At 38.9% G+C, this 18,987-nt stretch overlaps 1 protein-coding gene across 1 annotated transcript in view; it reads right to left on the bottom strand.

Moving 5' to 3' along the window:
• me1 (malic enzyme 1) overlaps nt 1-9,051 on the bottom strand; it is an 81,489-nt gene extending 72,438 nt beyond the window's left edge. The window contains exon 1 of the mRNA XM_023964043.1: nt 8,838-9,051. Within this exon, the coding sequence (XP_023819811.1) occupies nt 8,838-8,966 (129 nt within the window). The 5' untranslated portion in view covers nt 8,967-9,051. The remainder of the gene's footprint in view (nt 1-8,837) is intronic.
• Nucleotides 9,052-18,987: the final 9,936 nt, after the last annotated feature.

Raw genomic sequence — 18,987 nt, 5'->3', positions numbered from 1 at the left:
CTGCCATCCTCCACCACAGTTGTCTTCTGAGGGGCTGGTGCTCAGAGTGCAGGTTTTTTCAGAGGAAAACTCAGAAATACGTGAACGGATTAAAATGGGGTTTAGGGTTTCTTTTCATGAGGAATGAACATTATAGTACACTTAAAAGCAAAAAAAAAAAAGGATTTTGCATGGTATAAGCTCTTTTAAAAAAATCTTGAATTGTCCTGATAAAGACATGTCAATTTCAGCTAGGTGAGCTTAGGGCAGTGGTTTTCAAACTATTGGGCATGCCTCTGCCCTGAGATGGGAGATTATATTATTATCTATCTATCTATCCATCTATCCATTTATCCATCCATCTATTTTCTGTATTTTTTCGGTACAAAAATCTAAGGCAGAAAAAAATGACTTGCAAAATGCATTTATTGGTTTTACATCACCATAAATCAAATTGACCTGTGTAGGGGATATGCTTAGTAAAACAAGAAAAGCTATTAGCTGCCAGGAACCAAAAACTTTGGATACGTAACACTGGCCTGAAAAAAAAACATTTGAACTTGCGCATTTTTTTTTCTTGTAGATCAATCGTTACAGTCGGGTGATGCCGTTTTAAGTTCGTTAACAGATTAGTTGCCTCTCAGAGACTGTTTGAGGGCGTTTGGAGTATGGGGCAAGGACAGCCAACGTGGCTAGTTAATTTGCTACTCGGCTCTCGATTCCCTGCTACGGGTAATAAAGCAGCTGGGTCGTTACAATGCATATGCAGGAAAAAAAAGAAAAAACTTAGCAAAAAGGTACAGCAGTGAACAGACCGAAACTGCCGAACCGAAACGGTTCGGTTCAACTACGTGTATTGTCACACCCCAAGTAATTATTGTTGTTAACGGCGGTTTTAAAGTCTGGTAATGCCACCCAAACGATTACACATTTTGCACATGCGACCGGTACGAATTGGAAACCTACTTTTCTCTGAAACTCTGATCTGAGAATGGAAAAATGCATGTATAGTAGATATAATGGATGTAATACCTCACAGTTTGAGAACATACAAAGTGAATGATCCTTTACTTAATTTATTTATACTTAGTAAAAAGGATCATTCACTTTGCACATGTTTTTCAGATTCTTTCTCAAATATTCCCCAGACAACAGTGCTCAACCTGCTGATTCGAGCTCTGCTGAGGAGGATCAGTTCATTGAAATCACGTCAGACTCCACCCTGAGGATGAGGTTCACACCACAGACACTCACTGAATACTGGCTGAGTGTGGAGAGGGAGCATCCACTCATAGGGCAGAAGGCTGTGGGCATTCTGCTTCCATTCTATGTGGTCTCTTTGTGAGATGGACTTTTCTGCTGTTGCCACTTTGAAAACAAAGAACAGAGCTAGGCTTAATATTGAGCATGACTTGACAGTTGCAGTAAAAAACCTACAACCTCGTTTTGAAAAATTTGTAGCATAAAGCAGACACATTGCAGCCATTGACACAACTTTTTTGTTTATTTTTGTACATAGGATTAATGTTGTTGTTCTTCCAAAGTGAACGATCCTTTACTTTGATTTTTTTCTAGTCTCTAGCAGCAAGAATGTTTAAGATTTTCAGATGGTATTAAGTTGAACATATTTGGCTTATTTTGTCAGTTGTTTTTTTTGCGGAGGGGGAGGATGAACATTCTTCCTCCTCCAAAGGAGGGAACAAGAGGAGAAGTTTAAGAACCACTGGCTTTGAGTGAAACATAAATCACTAAATGCAGAAAAATTAACAAAATAAGACTTTTGACCAAAAGAGACCATTTAGAGCAGTGTTTTTCAACCTTTTCTGAGCCACGGCACACTTTAACCTTAAAAAAAATCCCGCGGCACACCAGCATCCAAAAATTAAAAAAAAAGAGGAGAAACTCATACTCTGTATTGATCTACAACCCCTCCACAAACTCACGTGCATTTTTGAGATAATTGTTGCAGAAAAAGCAGGAAGCTGCAGCTGTTTTTTTTCTAAAAGATGCAATAAAAGATAAGTTAGAAGATTTAAAAACAGTTTGATGTGTGTTCGTTGGTTTCAAGACGTTTAACAACAGATCTCCGTATGCGCTGTCACTCTCACAACCCAATGCATCATGGGAGATGTAGTGCATAAAACGGCCGGAGATCGGTTTTCGGAGCTTCATTGTTTTGTTCACTTGTTCCACGGTCTGATACCGGATTCTGTGGAAAGCTACGCCGCTAAAGACGAGCTTTAGCTGCTATTTTTTTTAGAACTGAGCGACTTTACGAACTAAATCGGGACAAGGAAGTGAAGACTTTAACCACTTCTGATTGGTCAGACTGATGACGTGATTAAGCCTTCAAGAATGATTGGTGGAGACAGTTAAAGGGACGGGACGTTTCCAAAATACAGCCGAAGGTGCAGCTGAATCGCGGTACCTTATCAAAATGTCTTTAATAAAATAAAATAAACACAAAGAAAAAGTATTTTATGATCTTTTATATTCCTAACTCCTCAGTGTTTTATCAGGGCCTGTTTGGATGAACAGAGAGCTGAAATCCTGGAGATGGGAAATGCTTTTAGATCAGTTAATGAGGGCAATTTCCAACGGCACACTTGACCATCTCTCACGGCACACTAGTGTGCCGCAGCACACTGGTTGAAAAACACTGATTTAGAGCCAATATTTCCTAAAATAAAAGGATATAAAAACAAAGTTTCTGTTTGCCAAAACTACATTTCAACTTAGAGACAAATATTTCTTCTTCTTTTGTGGCAACCAAGCCACAGCAAACTAATATGGCAGTATAATGTCTTCCAGTTGCGTTAGATGACTATCAGGATGTTAGGCATAGCAGCACATCCTCAGCACAGAATCAATCCTGCTGTCTTGCAGAGGCCTCTTGCAGAGGGTTCTCTTTTGTCGTATCTGAAGGATTTTTCTTTTTCTGATTTAATTGATGTACACAGTCTGTGAATTTGACTTCAACACACCAAACTGTTATGTTAATTAAATCAAATACTAAATAAAATATGTATAAATGGTTCCTGTGAGCTTTAATCAGCTAAATTCCTAATCTGAATCTGAGTTTTGGTAAGTATTTTGTCTGCTGATAAACAGATTAGTGCCACATCTTTTCTGACTGTCTGCACTGGTTACGGTCATATTCACCTGCAGTTCAGATCCTAAATGTGCATCTGTAGGAGTACAGTTTCTTTTAAAAGCAGGTGTTGTTTTGTTATTAAAGGTAGATGGACTCAGCATCAGAGAGACGTATAGAGGGCTGAGACACAAACTCCTCATTAAGCTGTGATCAAGCACAAGGACAGAGGTCGTCTGTGGAGCCAGGTTAGGGCTCAACTCAGAGCCACAGAGAGCCCTTTCTGCACCTCGTACCCCACTTCTTCTCTTTATTGCATTGCAAGCATGCACAAAGTGCACCTATAATGCTCGGCTCCCCCATTAATGAGGGATGAGGGAGGAAGGTGAGGCGGTGTATGCACCCACACATCTGCAGCTCAGGGTCTTGTGAAGAGATTTGAGGGAAATTGAGGCCTGTCGATGTGAGGACAGACTGCTTTCAGCGCAGCGTCCCTCAGCTTCAATTAGCAGGGTATGTTGTGAATGGTTGGAGGTAATGTGGAGCAGCTGAGAGAGGTAAACACACCTCGTCTCCTGGGCTAGCTGAGATCAGGAGGAGGCTACCAAAGCACCACTGGCTGGGCCACAGAAGCCCGCCTGTGCTGGGCAGCGAACATGCTTTAGCAGTCATTTCCTTCCTTCTCATCCAATTTCCTGACCTCCAGTTAAAGCACAGGACCCACAGTGGAGGGTTCACCTGGCTGCAAAATAAGCCCCTTTTCACTGTCACCTGTGTGTGCTTAGAAAAACATGGCAAGCCTGCTGATGAAAACATTAGGTTCATCAGGTGCAACCAACATCGTCAATCCACCCACACATCTAAGCAGAATGTGGCCTTTTAACTTCTTCTCATCTCATTAAGGACAAACGGGGACAGCAGGCTTCTCTGTTGTCTTCTAATGAAAGTTTTTACACACTTATAATCAGTCCTGTTAAAGCATGCTTTCTTTCAAAAGAACCAAAGACCAAAAACTGTGAGCTCATTCACGACAAGCAGCTATAAAACAAGAGGAAAAACCACCTTGTAAAAGGAGGAACAAAGAGCTGTGGCTTTGTTAAAGTCCTACTAAACAAAAGAGAGAACAGAGGCAGAAGACTGCATTTTAGTCTCTTTGTAAGCCATTTAGAGGCAACAGAAATTGCTAATTGAGGTCTTTCTATATGCACATTTCATTAAAACATGCAAAATGCGTTTTAGCACCCTCAGGGCCTGGTTGATCATGACTTTGCATTCATTTAGGTCCCACTTTCTCTGCTGTACACTGAATCCTTTTAAAGCCCAAACGTGCAAACTGACAGGTAAACAAACCGTTCATTATGCCAAGTTTTCGCAGCAAACACAGCAGGCTGATTACATTCTAGACAAATAAAATCAATTTGAACTGTTAGACTAATTTACTCTGTTTTGAATTTAAACATTACTAGTGAAAACGTCAGCATCTTGCAGAAAGAACTGCAGCAGCATAACACTTAACATTTTGTATGTGGCATAAAATGAATTTAAATGAGAATTTACAAATTCCCAACATTGTATTTTTGACCTTATCCCTTTAGGGGTCTAACTTCCTTTTTGTAGTTTTTTCCTTTATTGTTACATTAGGTCACTTCTTAATTTAGTGTTGCAGCAGTTTTCAGACTGCATGTGTAAAACTCATCTTTGACCAATGTTGATTATATCTGTTCCCTAAAGCTGGCCAAAGTGTGCCGCCACTACAATACAAACCCCACAATGCTCTGCAAATGTGCTCTCAAAAGTTCGTTGAAAGTCTTTTTCTTTTTGATGAAGATGAACAAATGGTGACTGATGAACTCATGAAGTCTTAAAGCTTGACGCCTCTCATTGATGAACTTGTTTCCAAGTTGACAGTAGGTGTCTTAGAGAGGTGAGCATGCAGCAGATCAGTAAACTGGCTTCAATCTATGTTTCTTTTTTATTCTTGCAACAGGACATTTTGAGTTTTCCTACAAGACATTAGACTTTGGATGTTCTTGGTCTGTTATCAGTTAAAAACAAATACTGAAAAGTTATGGAAAGAGCTTTAGAAAGTAAACACAACTGATTCTCCTAATATTGGATGCTTAATGTTGTTGTTTTTATGTACAAACTGTCTTCAAGGTTTGGTCAGTTCCAGTTTCAAGTATAAAATTCTTCATAAAAAGCACAAACTAAGCTTTACAGACCCTTTTATCATCTTCTTTAGATCTGTTGTAAAATCGATCCCAGTGGTTTTTTAATTATGATTATGACATTTTTAGGCAAAATAAAATAAAAAATAGTGTAGTTTTCTAAGACATACTTTCTTCAGAGCGGCAGCAGTTTATTATAAATTTACCGGTACCTCTGAGTTGTGGGCGTAACTATTGGGGGGAAGTTAGACTCCCTTGACTTCCCATTATCCCTTTGTTTACATTCTCTTCCGATAGCTTACAGCCCCTCTCAACCCCAAACTAACATTATTGGTGCAACAAAAATGGCAGGTACTGTAATATCGGAGCTATTCAGCCACACAGTTCTGAGCCAAATACCAGTTAAGATGAGGAAAACGAAGACATACATGAATCTATTTGTCTACAAGCGGATGTATCAGAAAAGAGCAGAGCAGACACCACACAGTCTGCCCATTGTATATTTTACGCAATGACTACAAGCTTTTTACATCAAAAATGTTTCATCTGCTCCGGTTTCACAAAAACTTGTAAATACAAATACTCAGAAAAGCAGCTTAAATCTTAATTTTCTTAACATATGTCCACCATTTTAATAAGAATGCCACAAGGTTGAATTCAGGTTCAATTGATTGGTCATTTTCAAGTTAAAAACTGAACCAGTCTGGCCCTCGACCGGTACGGTTGTGTTTTTAAGGCCCACTGTGTATTTGAGTCTGAGACACATCCACTCTTAACAGCAATATGTTTTTTTAAAACTAATATTTATTTCTTCCATTTTAACCACGAATTGTTTTCTGCTTACTGAAGATACTCTGTTAGAAACAGAAACAGCTGAAAAGACAGAAGAATTTCATTCTTTGGTTTGGGAATTATTGGAAATCAACATTGGGCCACTGTGATGAACCTTGACACCTTTTTAAACATTTATGATATTCATATAACAAGTTCTCCAGTGGACTTTTGCTTATAGGAAGCAGATACAACCTGTGATTACAATCTGAAAAACCGATAGTCAGAAAGCAATTCCAGTACTTTAAAGTGCAAAGAGGGACGGCAATGCCATGAAGAACATGGAGACGCGGACAATCTAAAAGATAAAGCTATCATCGACAACTAAAGTGAAGAACATACTGTGTTCTCTATTAATGCTGCAGCAGATAAAAAGGTTTTTTAGTTCCTGTAGTTTCTTCGGGATGTCATGAATTAGTAAAGAATAAAATCTTGGCATTTAAGTTAAAACACTGTTAAAAGAATCACAGAGAGAGGAGATCTCTACATTCCTGCTGCAGCAAGAACAGCAACTCTTTCAGAGCAGGATACTGTATGTCTGACTAAGCATGACACAGCAAAAAACATAACTCACACGCACAGCCCTGTCCTGCCATTATGACATATCTGTTATATAATGAACACAGAGTAGAAATGAACAAAGCCCTTTCCTGAGAATTAAAGATACCACAAAAGTGGTTTAACAGGTACCGGCCTAAAAAAACATAGGGAATTGCCTTCCTCTCAGCAAACAAACAGATATACAATAATAGATTTAAAATGTTTGTAAATGTGTATATGTTTTAATTTATTTGGTACCTCTTTGTATAGGTATGTATGATTGACCTCAGCCAGCCTTTTTACACAAGCTTTCACCAAAAATAACAAACACCGCAGGCTGATGAACAGCGTTTGCTAATCCTTGAAAGGGTGCCATTAACCTGTGTACAACTTCTCATCGCGCCACAAACCAAATGACCCGTCTAAACTATCTGACTTATCTGCTCTGAGAATCATGGTTTCTCCTACTGTGGTTAACTGATTGCAACTTTTATCAGTGTGGAAAAGCTGTCACAGCAAAAAAAAAAACAAAAAACTAAATAAACCCTGGGTGACTATCATAAAGGTAAAATAATAGGATAGCTGGTTCAGTAGAGAAATAAACCTGCTGTTGAAAGGACTGGTAAACATCTTGGACTTTTCATGGGTTTGTTGATTAAAAGATTAAAGACCCACTCAGATGAATATTACTTTGTAAGTTTTTTTAACGTTTTCTTGTGACCTTTTTCTAATGATGGAGGCCAGATATAAAGAAATTTAATTTCTGAGTATTTATTTATTCAAATTGTAAATCAGGAGCAGATGAAAAAATTCTGTTGGAAAAAGCTTGTGACATACAACCTACAACCACAAGCTCCCTGCTCTGCTCCATTTTGATGTATCCGCTTGAAGATCAGATTCATGTACGTCTTTGTTTTCCTCGTCTGAGCTGGTATTTAGGTCAAAACTGTAAGGCTGGGTAGCTCCGATATTGCTCACCATTTTTGTTGCACCGCTAATGTAAGATTGGGGGTAGGAGGGGCTGTAAGCTAGTGGGAAATTGTATGAACAAAAGGGATGATGGGAAGCCAGAGCAGACCCACTCCCACCATCCAACTCAGAGGGAAAATTTCTACTGCTGGGAACGCTTTTACAATAAATCAAAAGATCTGAGTGGGACTTTAAATGTGTACTAGATTAGATTGAACCTGGGTGTTTTAAAGGTCAGTCAGCACCACGGACAGAGCCCTTCTGTCCAGTCTGAACTTTGAGGTCCTCTTTCTCCATCGTGGAGAGAGTGTCAGAAAGGCTCTGGTACAGTGACGTTCTTATTGTGAGTCATGCTTTTTTTTTTTCCAACTAGAAAACACACTGGAATGACTTGACCACAATGGTCAAGCTTAACAAAGACCATTTTTCCAGAAGTTAAAACATGCAAAGTCATCTTTGGTCTTGTGATTTTTTTAGGAAGTTATTAAGCATTATTCATGGCATGATTAAGCAACTTTCTGAAAGCATTGTTCCTCTTTATTCTTTAGAAAACGAAGTACGAAGTGAATGGTCATAACTCTTTGTAGAGAGTTGTTTTCTTCATGACAGCAGCCTCTTTTACAGTCTGTGCCACTTCAGCTGTGGCATTGCAGTAACACCACACCCCTACAGCCCCCTAAAAATAGTGACACTGAAGTGTAAACAGAAGCCCCCCCCCCCTCTGTGTGACGGCAGCATCGTTTGCTTTCTTCAATTCTAAATATAACTGCGTCTGAAGCCGATACCTGCACATCCTGACTCATGTCACATTCACGTGCCTGTGAGCGGCTCCGACAAAAGTGCTTCAGGATGAAAAAAACAAGACAAGTCAATGAGTTAAACATATCGTTATAGTAAAAACTCTCGGTCTGGGCGTTGCTGCTTCTTCAATGGACAGAAAACAGACGTTATATTTTATAGCATGCTAACATGTCTAGGTGGAACATTTTCATTCGAATGTTCGGGCTGTTATCAATCTAACGACAAAAACTGACGACATAATTCGTTCCTGCTAATAACCCTGAATGTCTGAAAGTTTACACTCTCTCCCGCTACACGACGTGAAAAATTATATTGCAGATTTAAACAGTATTGGCGGGGCAATGTCTCTGTAGGCAGTAGACCGTTCCGTGATGTCACAATTTCCTACGGCCCCTGAAAGCATCAACTGACTTGTCAAACGCTACTTGAAACTCTCCCAAACCACCAGGTCCGCTCACCTTGTTCAGGTTGGGGTTCCGGGTCACATCGTAGCCCCTCTTTTTTGTGTAAACGAACGTCTTCCCTTTGTCCTCCGACTTGTGCATCTCCGTTTCCACCGACTCTCGTCTAACGAAGCCGTGAGCCATGTCGTTTCCTAAATAGAGCGACTCTGCTGAGGCGTTGTGAACGCAACAAGTGGATCCAGCCGCGCGCGGGTCCCCGCTCTGACGTTTATATCAGGAGCAGGAGTCTCCTTATCAGCATGTGACTGACACAAAGCAGAACATGACTCAGCTACTGAAGACTGAAAAGCTTTCATTTCATTAAAAATCGAATCAATCAAAAGATACAAAGCTTTGCTACCAAACAAAAACTTCAGTTGGGAAATTTAACTCTTGAGGAATTTCCACTCATTTTTAAAGAATATATCTTAACAAAAAATAAACAAATAAATTAAAAAAATGTCACACATGTTGGAAATCTTTTGCTCATTATCAGCATAAAATAACATAAATTATTTCTGTCCAGGACAGCTTTATGCACTAAAAATTTTGAGTGGCTGTTAGTATTTGGCGTTCTTATACGTTTTTGTTACTGCCATATTGTGTTTTTGTACCTTTTAACAAGTTCTCATGGCATTTTACTTATGATAGGGGACATTCATAAAGAAAATTAAACATGAAGTTGCATGTACGTGCATGTGTGCAAAAGAAAAACAAAACAAAACAAATATATATATATATATATATATATATATATATATATATATATATATATATATATATATATATATATATATATATATATATACACATATATATATATATATATATATATATATATATATATCATATGAGAAGGTGACAGTGGTGCCAGTGGTAATTGGAGCACTCGGGGCAGTAACCCCCAAGCTGGAGGAGTGGCTACAACAGATACCTGGAAAGACCTCAGACCTCTCAGTCCAGAAAAGCGCAGTGCTAGGAACAGCTAAGACACTGCGCAGGACCCTCAAGCTCCCAGGCCTCTGGTAGAGGACCCAAGCTTGGAGGAGAAACCACCCGCGGAGGGTGAGAGGGGCGTTTATATATATATATATATATATATATATATATATATATATATATATATATATATATATATATATATATATTTATATATATATATATACACACATGTGTGTGTGTGCATGTGTGTTTATACAAGAACTAGAAAACCCGGGCAATAAACAGCTATGCACCTCCAGTAATCAGATACCCTGCAGGAAAGGAAATGGCCAAAGGAAGAGATACAGTCCACGGATGTTAAGACACGAAAGCTCCTGACCATGCATGGATGGTCCATCACAAATCCAGCACCCTGGCAAAGTCACTCAAAGTAATGTATGTTATGTATCTTAGGTGATTTATGGTAAATCTACAGTGAGTTTTGTGTTATTTTGAGGGTCTTCAGGTTGAACCAGCTTAAGCCATAGTCACATGCACATGTATTGATCCGTACAGGTGCTGCAACTTTCTTTGAGATCAATGAACTTCAGTCTGAGTTTCTGAGTTCAAATTTTAAAACCTTGTCAAATATCAGTGTTGCAAAATACACTAACTGGTTTTCCTAGAAAGTTTTGTCTTTCAGAAAGAGGAATGGTGGAATAAATTCCACCACTCATTGTGATTGTTGAGCTCAGATAAGGTTACGTAAGTATAGAGCATTTCTCATACCTGTTAACTACAATGAACAAGTCTGGTAAGTCCACTTTGACCAGCAATAGCTTTTCATACAGCCTCCTTATTAAAGTTCACAAAGTACCTTAATTGAGTAGGCCTCATAATGAGAGTAAATGAGGACATTTATCCAGTATTATTATCATACTTTAGGTGACCCCTTAAGACCTAAACAAAGAAAAAAATTAATTTTGGTTCTCAGTCTGACCTAAAACCTTCATATATGAAAGACTCCAACCATCACATCTGCCCAACAAAAGTCTATGGAACTGAAAATAAGTTAGTTTACCTACATGTCCAATAACATACCTTTATGAAATATATTCTTTTAAGTCAAAATAGAACATTATTGATTTTTTTCTAACTCTAATGCTACCTTATTATAGTTATTTAAGACCACAGGGTCAAATATGGCCCAGATATTTTTTCTATTTTGGCTGCTGTTAATTGCTGCTTCCCAAAGTGGTAAAAAGCGTATACTTGTAAAGCACTTTTCTACCTTCCTTAAAGAACCAAAGCATTTTACAGTCACAGTCCCATTCAACCATTCACACACTGACACACTGGCCAACTTATAACAACCAGGATCAATGTGAGGTTCAGTGTCTTGCCCAAGGACACTTTGACGCATGAAGAGAATTGAACCTACAATCTTCTGATCAGAGGTCGACCGCCAAACCACTACTCCACGGCCGAACAAACAAAATCAAAATTTGTTTAATTCATTTTAAAAGTCCTGAAGAAAACTGTTGTTGGGTTCTCCATGGTTAACAGCAAAACAAAACAATAAACCTCAAAATAGTTTTTGATGCTGTGCTTTCTATATATATATCCTTCTTCTTACACCAGCCTCTAGTTGACCTTGCAACATTTGGTTCTTTATGGTTCATGTCAAAATGTTATGCATATTTATTTCTATTGACTGTTTTGTTTATGTCAGACTCCTATCTTAGCCAAACGTAGTGTTAGTTATACTAACTTTATCTGTTAATTCCAACCACACCTACACCCCCAGCTTCTCATTAGTAGTACACATCAAATCCCAGTAATTAGATACAATTGATACAATACAATACGTGCACATACTGCCATATGCACGTGTGGGTGACTTTAGCTCAACAGAGAAAATAGAAAGTTGTGTTTCAGCGATCTGAAACAAGGAGGAACATGTTATTTTTTGTTTTGGAATTGTGAGGCAAAAAACGTTATACATTTTTGTAATAAAATTAACTCCGGTGTTTTTGCTAGAAAGACGCATCATTCTAGAATAACGTGTTTACTCTGCATTGATTATATGTATACCAGTTCAAAGGATTGCACTTCATCCGCAGATTAGAATTTATTGTTGTTTATTTTGTGTATGTCGATTTTTTGATTTTTTTTCCAAAACTTGGATAAAGCTGAAAGCAGACTGTTTCTGTCGTTTAAGCTTTTTTCTGTCTTTTGTGGTTCATTTGTTTGTAATGTTTTTGAACTGAAACTCATAAATAAGTAATTTGGACTTTTCCTGTCAAACATGGCATCATATAATGTGCAGTTCAGGAGCCCTGTGCTGCAGGAGTGCAAGCAGTGAATGAGGTGAGAGATCAGGTGACAGCGGCAGGAGTGTTTGGTGAAGCGGGATAGGAGATGGCTGAACCTTTCCACAGCTGAGATGACATGCTCACAGGTTACTAGCCTGGGTCTGTTTGCAAATGCTCATATTTCAAAATTCACTTCTCTGGCAGCCTTTAGGAGCACAAAAATAGCAGTCGTACCTTTAGACTGGACACACTTTGTCCTGCTTTGGCTGTAAACGTACCAGATAAATGAGGTTAACTTTGACACTGAACTTAGTTGTGTGTTTCAAAAAGTTTGGCCTGTTTGTGTTGTGCTCATGCAAAAGATATGCAAACTTGATTAAATAATAACTAATTAAAGAAAAGGAACTAGAAGCTGAAACTACTAAATGAAAATTAATCAAGTAATAAAATAGTACGTAAGTCCAATAAATGCATGTTTGCCTGCTCTTCACAGTTTTGTAATAACTGAAATTAGACTATTTAAGCATTTTTTGGGGTATTTTAATTATAAAACAGACTTGGAAAAAAAATGGTGTCTTCTTATGCTTTTACCCTGTTGAAGCTCAGATAAACACGTGCAGAAAGTCTTGTACCTTTGAGTTCAAGTCATAACATAGCTTGGTAGTTTAATCAGACTAAGAAACTGGATTTAGCCATCATATTAATACAAACTAGACCATTTGGTCTTCAAACTCACTTTTTACTCGACTAACATAAAGAGAAAAACACATTGAGGTCTGCTGTGTTGTAAATAAAGACTTTGACCTAGATTAAAACACATGGTGTATTTATGAGATGTTTCATTTGCACACAAAAGTATAAAAACAAGACTGCAACATACTAGAACAAACCCAAAAAAAACCCTTATTGTTCCTTTGTTGATTTTCACAGCATATTGAGATCCCACGAACCTTAATACTATATAACCATTAGAACAGACATATAGTGTTTCTACTGGTGCACAAATTGAACCGAGCAGAACAAAACCGACATAGTGCATGAACTAACAACAAATTACATACCTGCATATCAGTGTGACTTCTGCTGTTACCTTTGAGAAACCAGTTCAGATATGCGTGTCATGATCAGCAAGGCTAAAAGAGACCCAGTTGCTGGAACTCGGAAGGACAACAGGAGATCGAACTGGATTTAATGATTTATTGTCCCAGTCTGTAGATGGTGTTCGGATGAAGATCAGCAGGTTAGTTGTCTATCCAACGACGTAGCAACTCTTGTGGAGCGGCTGAGAGGAGTTGCGTGGTGCGGAGACTTGGCGTGGCTTTGTGTCGTGGCGCCATCGTCCCGCCTCCCCCCTGGAAATGCTCACTGGTATTGACTTTTGCTAGTTTTTGCGAGGTGAATGTGAAAACGCAAATGCAATCCCCTCTTTGCATTTTTGCTTTAATTATGTCACAGAATGAGCGATGTTAAAGTAGAAAAGCAAAAAGAATTTTGAAATATTGCTTTTTCATTTTAATTTTGAGTCATTTGATGCAGTTACATTTTGAAAATGAAAAAGAATTTCTGGTTTGGACTTTTATTTTTAATTATGCTACAGAATCGCTTCCATAGGAAATCCCTTCACACGACAAGCGCTCTTCCTCTGAAACTTTTACTCGTCTTGAGCAAATGAGCAATGGCTTTCAACCACTGATTGTAAAAACAATGGACAGCTCAACCCCTCCTTTCTTGTCTTCTCGAATTAAAAGTACAATAGCTTTGTGATACGGATGCCGCCATGTTGAAATCAGTCGACAGTGATTGGTCCGAGTCGTTGTGAGTCATCGTATCTATGGCAATGGCAACGGTTGTTGACATAGTTAAAATGACTCAGAGCAACTTGGACCAATTATTCTCAACTGATTTCAACATGGCGGCGCCCGTATCAAGAGGCAATGGTGAGGGATTTTCCTCATTTTGTCAGAGCCGGAGGTAAGGCACGGAGGTAAGGCATTTTCTATGGGTGACATCACACCTTGATTCGTTCATTGTTTTACAGTCTATGCTTTCAACAGCAACTGGTTTACAATATTTGCTCGGGCTCTAGCTTGGGCACAGAACAGCAGCGAGACCTGTTCATGCGATGAGTGTGAGCACCTTCTAAATCTTTTCACTTCACACAAACTTAGTCTCAACTCAAAGTATCGCGTTACTTCACTTAACCAATAAGAACAGGCCAACAGGGGGGTTATCTCATGTAGAAGTAACTACCATGCAGTTTCTTATACTAACATTGTTGAAAGCAAAAACTTATAAATCACCCAACAGACTATAATTAATACTTTCTATATCTCATAGAAAAAATTATGCAATTTTTTTGTTGATTTTTTTAAAGCATGTAAAAAAAATGTACTTGAAAAGAAATCTACATCAAGAAATGTCTTAATGTAGTGGGCTTTACAGGGTTAACATGTCAGAACATATCAGATATAATCAGAAATATTTCATAAATAACATTTCTATGTTTAGTTTGATAATGCTGCATGGAGGAATGACGCAGATTCACAACACTTTCACATAAATGCGTTTCTTTGTTTGCAGTTTTATGCAGGCATGTTCACAGACAACCGAGCAAACAGAGCAGTCCTCATTACTTTGTTCTTGAGCCTTTCTTATGAGAGATTGAACAATCTGAATGAGCAGCATCTGCTGGAACCAGCTGGCAGTGGAATGGAAAGAGGAATTTTTGGTTGGCACTATCATTAGCCCGCAGGCTGGGTGTGATCACAGCTCTGGAACAGCTGGATGTTTTTAGGAACTACCTCAGTGTAATGTTGTGTTTATAGACAAACTAAGGAGGAAAATTTGATTCCGAAAAAAGTGGTTTTTGTTGTTTTAAGCTGTAGTTTTGCTGCAACTTCAACGACAGCTGGTTTAACTCAAAAGTTTTCAGAAGCTTCTAATCAATTTAATAGACTTTTATTATTCTTCAGAAACAAAATAACTTAATTAAACAATGTATGTTCAAAACAGTGTGTGATATTTAATGTTTTGATATATTAAAATGCATAAAAATGTATATTTTATTTTTTATGTAATATTATATATTATGCTGTATTTTATTGTACATACTGTATTAACTATACATTAAAAGCCTATTATATATGTTAAAAACATTATTAAAGTCAAATGGTGTATTTTACTTATTTAAAAGATGGTATGGATTTCTTATTTCATCAATGATTGTGAGCTGTCAAATGACACAAAGCTGCTTCTTTTTTAAGTCTTAGGAAGACAAAAATACAGACTTAAGTTGCATTTCCAACCCAAGAACACTAAAATGCCTCAGTAGCTGTGTTTCCTTTACACATATATGCAAAACTTTATTGAAATTCTAGAAATGTCGCAATTACACAGTTTCCATTAAATCATAATTATGTGAATAAACACAAGCCAACTGACGTAAGTCATTCTAAAACATGGCAGCAGATGAAACAATACTTTGTTTTACAGTAAATACGTACAAATTTGTGCCACGGCACTCATTATCCATCAAATAAGACGTCTGTGTTTTATGGAGCATGTACGTGGCCATGGAGCTGCAAGCTTTTTACACATGGGAGGGGCTAGGGAGAAAGCGTTTTGGGTAATGGTAGTTTTACAGAGGAGCTGTGGATTCAACAATTCCACATGACACGCTCAACTTTTAATGAGCTGTGTGATGCTGTGGGACCTCTTGTGGCGCCCGCTGTGTCCAGGGCAGCCTGTTCTTCCCAAGGAGCGCATTGCCATCTGGTTGTTGGTCATGTGACTCATTTAATTGGGAAAAAGTGTTTCTAGGGCAGTTTTGCAAAATATATCTTTCACTTTCAAACACAAAAACATTTTTGTAATATCTGCGAGTTTTTTTTTTTAATTGTTGTGTTACAATTTTGCAAATTTACTATGACGGATCCAGTTTGTGCAATTTCATAGTCAATTGAAATGCTGCTAGTGTGTTCTTCACTGCAAGAGTTATTTCATGCTGGGTTTTTCTCTTGGTAGGTCTGAAAGTATACAGGAACTCTGGTGTGAACCAAACTCTCTGCTCCACTTGAGAACAGGAACCTGCTTCACTTGCAGCTGAACCCTGATGTTCTCCCCCACGCAGGGAGAGGGATCCCTGAGTTCTCTGGCAAGACCAAGAGCCGGGGATCACATCACATCTGAGCCTGGGGGTGTCCGAGTCCCTGTGGTGGGGGTTCTGGTCCTTTTTCCTGAGCGCTGGGCCTCGCCAAAATTCCAACTGTGTGCAAGTCTGGTCGGGTCATGTTTACAACACTTCTTGTGGACCCCCCTGCCCCTGCCTTACTCCTTCCTGGACCAACCATGGGCGGGTGGGTGGCTGCCTGGAGCGCAGGGCGGGTCCTGACTCGTACCTGTGGTTGGGGCGGGGGGATGCCCAGAACTCCTGGGTGGTGGTGGGGTGCTTGTCTGGGGCTGTGGGCGCTCTTCTGGGGCGGGGCCCTGAGTTGGGCCCTTTCTGCGCAGCAGGGGGGCTGCTCTCCTGGTTGGGCCGGAGCTGCCCTCTCTGCCTCCACATGCCTCCCTGGTCTCTGGCTCTGGGGGCCCCCGTGGCGGTCCTTCTGGCCCTGGCCTGGGTGGTGGATGTGATCGGTTGTTCTCCATCTGCTGCTGCGCGGGCGTTGGGGGGTTCTAGCTGCTGCTGCAGCTGCGGCGGGGGTCTTGGTGTGGGGATGACTGGGCACTCTCCCTCCTTTTTACATTCCATCATCCATTTTAGAAGAACATTAACACTCACTTGAGCACAGGTGTTAGCTCACTTTTGCACTAATAGTTTGAGTGATTGAATGAAATATTTCACACTAGTTGGTTTGAATGCATAAGTATGCGTGTGGGAACATTATTTGTATTGTGTACATGTTGACATGGGAATATTTTTGGAGCCAACAGGTATGTTTGTGGCATTTGGGTGTTATGCCTACTCCTGAGTCTAGGGGTACCTAGGGGGCATAACACAAAGGTAAATTTTTTTGGCTACCGAATTTAGAATTTGAGTGTGTGTGTGGACAGGCCCCACCCTTATAGACCTGTATTACATCTGAACCTCTCCATAATAAGTATAACCATCCAGAAACTTGTTGACTTATGCTGCTTCATGGTTTTATCCCCCCCCCCCCCCTTTTTTTATAATCACCCTTCTATCCCCCCCTCTCTAATATCCCTCTATCTTCTTCCCTCCTTTACTTCTCCGTCCGGTCCAACACAAAATATTTTCAAATATGACTAAAATAAATAAAGTTTGGCCTTGATTACAAAAGGGGTTTATTCAGACATACCTCTGGTTTGTCAGAAGATTCATAACCCCTGTTGTTAAAGTAAAATATGTCCAACATAAGAGGCCTTCAGGTCTCATCTGCCTGCCCAGCTGTTGGACAGGACAAGTAAAAAAAGAAAGTTAGGTGAGGCAATAGCATGGATCATCTGTTTAGCCATCTGCTGCAGCAGCAGTAAACTCAGGGTCTCTTTAGCTTCACTTTTTTACCATTGGTAAAGTATGTTATTGATTTAAGTAATGTTTTTTAGCTGCTATAAATAAATAAACAACTATTAAGATCCCCTTGTGACTGTGTCACTGCAAAAAGTCCAGGGGAAATATTATAGGACCATAAAATATGACAAAGAACAGACAGAAAAGCTGTAAGACATGTAAACAAACATTAATTTACAATTGTAGGTAAGGCAAGGCAAGTTTATTTGTATAGCACAATTCGTACACAAAGTAATTCAAGGTGCTTCACAAAACAGAAAAATGCATTAAAATCACAATACATCATAAAAATAATCAACGTAAAATTTACTTTAAAAGAAAAGAAAAAATAAATAAATAAATAAATAAATAAATAAATAATAATTGAAAATTAATTTAAAAATAAAGGAAGGAAAGGAAAGAAAAGTGCAGATAGGACCTTTCAGTCATATACACGGCTAAACAGAAATGTTTTAAGTCTAGATTTGTACATGAACACAGAAGAGGCCTGTCTTACGACTTCAGGGAGGCTGTTCCAGATTTTAGCTGCAGAATATTGAAACGCTGATTCCCCTTGTTTAGTTCTGACTCTGGGAATCAACAGGAGGCCGGCCCCTGAGGTCCTCAGAGTACGAGATGGTTCATATGGCACTAACATGTCAGAGATGTACTTTGGTGCTCGGCCATGGAGAGACTTGTACACAAGCAGAGCTGCTTTGAAGTCTATTCTTTGAGGTACAGGGAGCCAGTGCAGAGACCTGAGCACAGGACTAATGTGATCATACTTCCTGGTTCTGGTCAGGACTCGAGCAGCAGCATTCTGGATGTACTGAAGCTGTTTTACAGCTCGTTTGGAGAGGCCGGTGAGCAGGCCGTTACAGTAGTCTAATTGTACAATCCAATCTATTTTATAATTTATTTTTTCTACTTGGGATGTAAAGAGGATAATCAAATCCTACTCTTTTAAAAGTAGCTTACCCCTTGTGCTATCTTATGACCCCAACTTTGCATTGATGTGTTCTCCCTACTATGACAAATGTGGATAAAGGTCAATGGGGGTTTCATGTAATCCATGGACACCAGTGAAGATCTCAATTCATTGTGGAAAAAAGGTTCAGCGCATTGTCTAGTGGGTTTAGATGACCCAACTCCCAATGTTAAAGTGCCTAGGATAGCACATTACATGATTCATGTAGTTTTATTACTTTTGAACTGATTTGCTGTAACTGTACTGAAAAATAAAAATCTTAAAGTTGATAAAAATCTGAAATTAAGCTAAAATGCATTTCATTTAGTTTAAACTTCTATACATATCTTCAAAGAGCTCACAAACATATGTTTTCATTCAAAAATACAGAATGCATGTTCAAGGAAATCAAAAACATGAGGTAATTGTCTTGTTATATTGTATTTACACACT

This window comes from Oryzias latipes, chromosome 16 (assembly GCF_002234675.1).
Source record: "Oryzias latipes chromosome 16, ASM223467v1".
Taxonomy (NCBI): domain Eukaryota; kingdom Metazoa; phylum Chordata; class Actinopteri; order Beloniformes; family Adrianichthyidae; genus Oryzias; species Oryzias latipes.
This window is presented reverse-complemented; position numbering and strand designations above follow the sequence as displayed.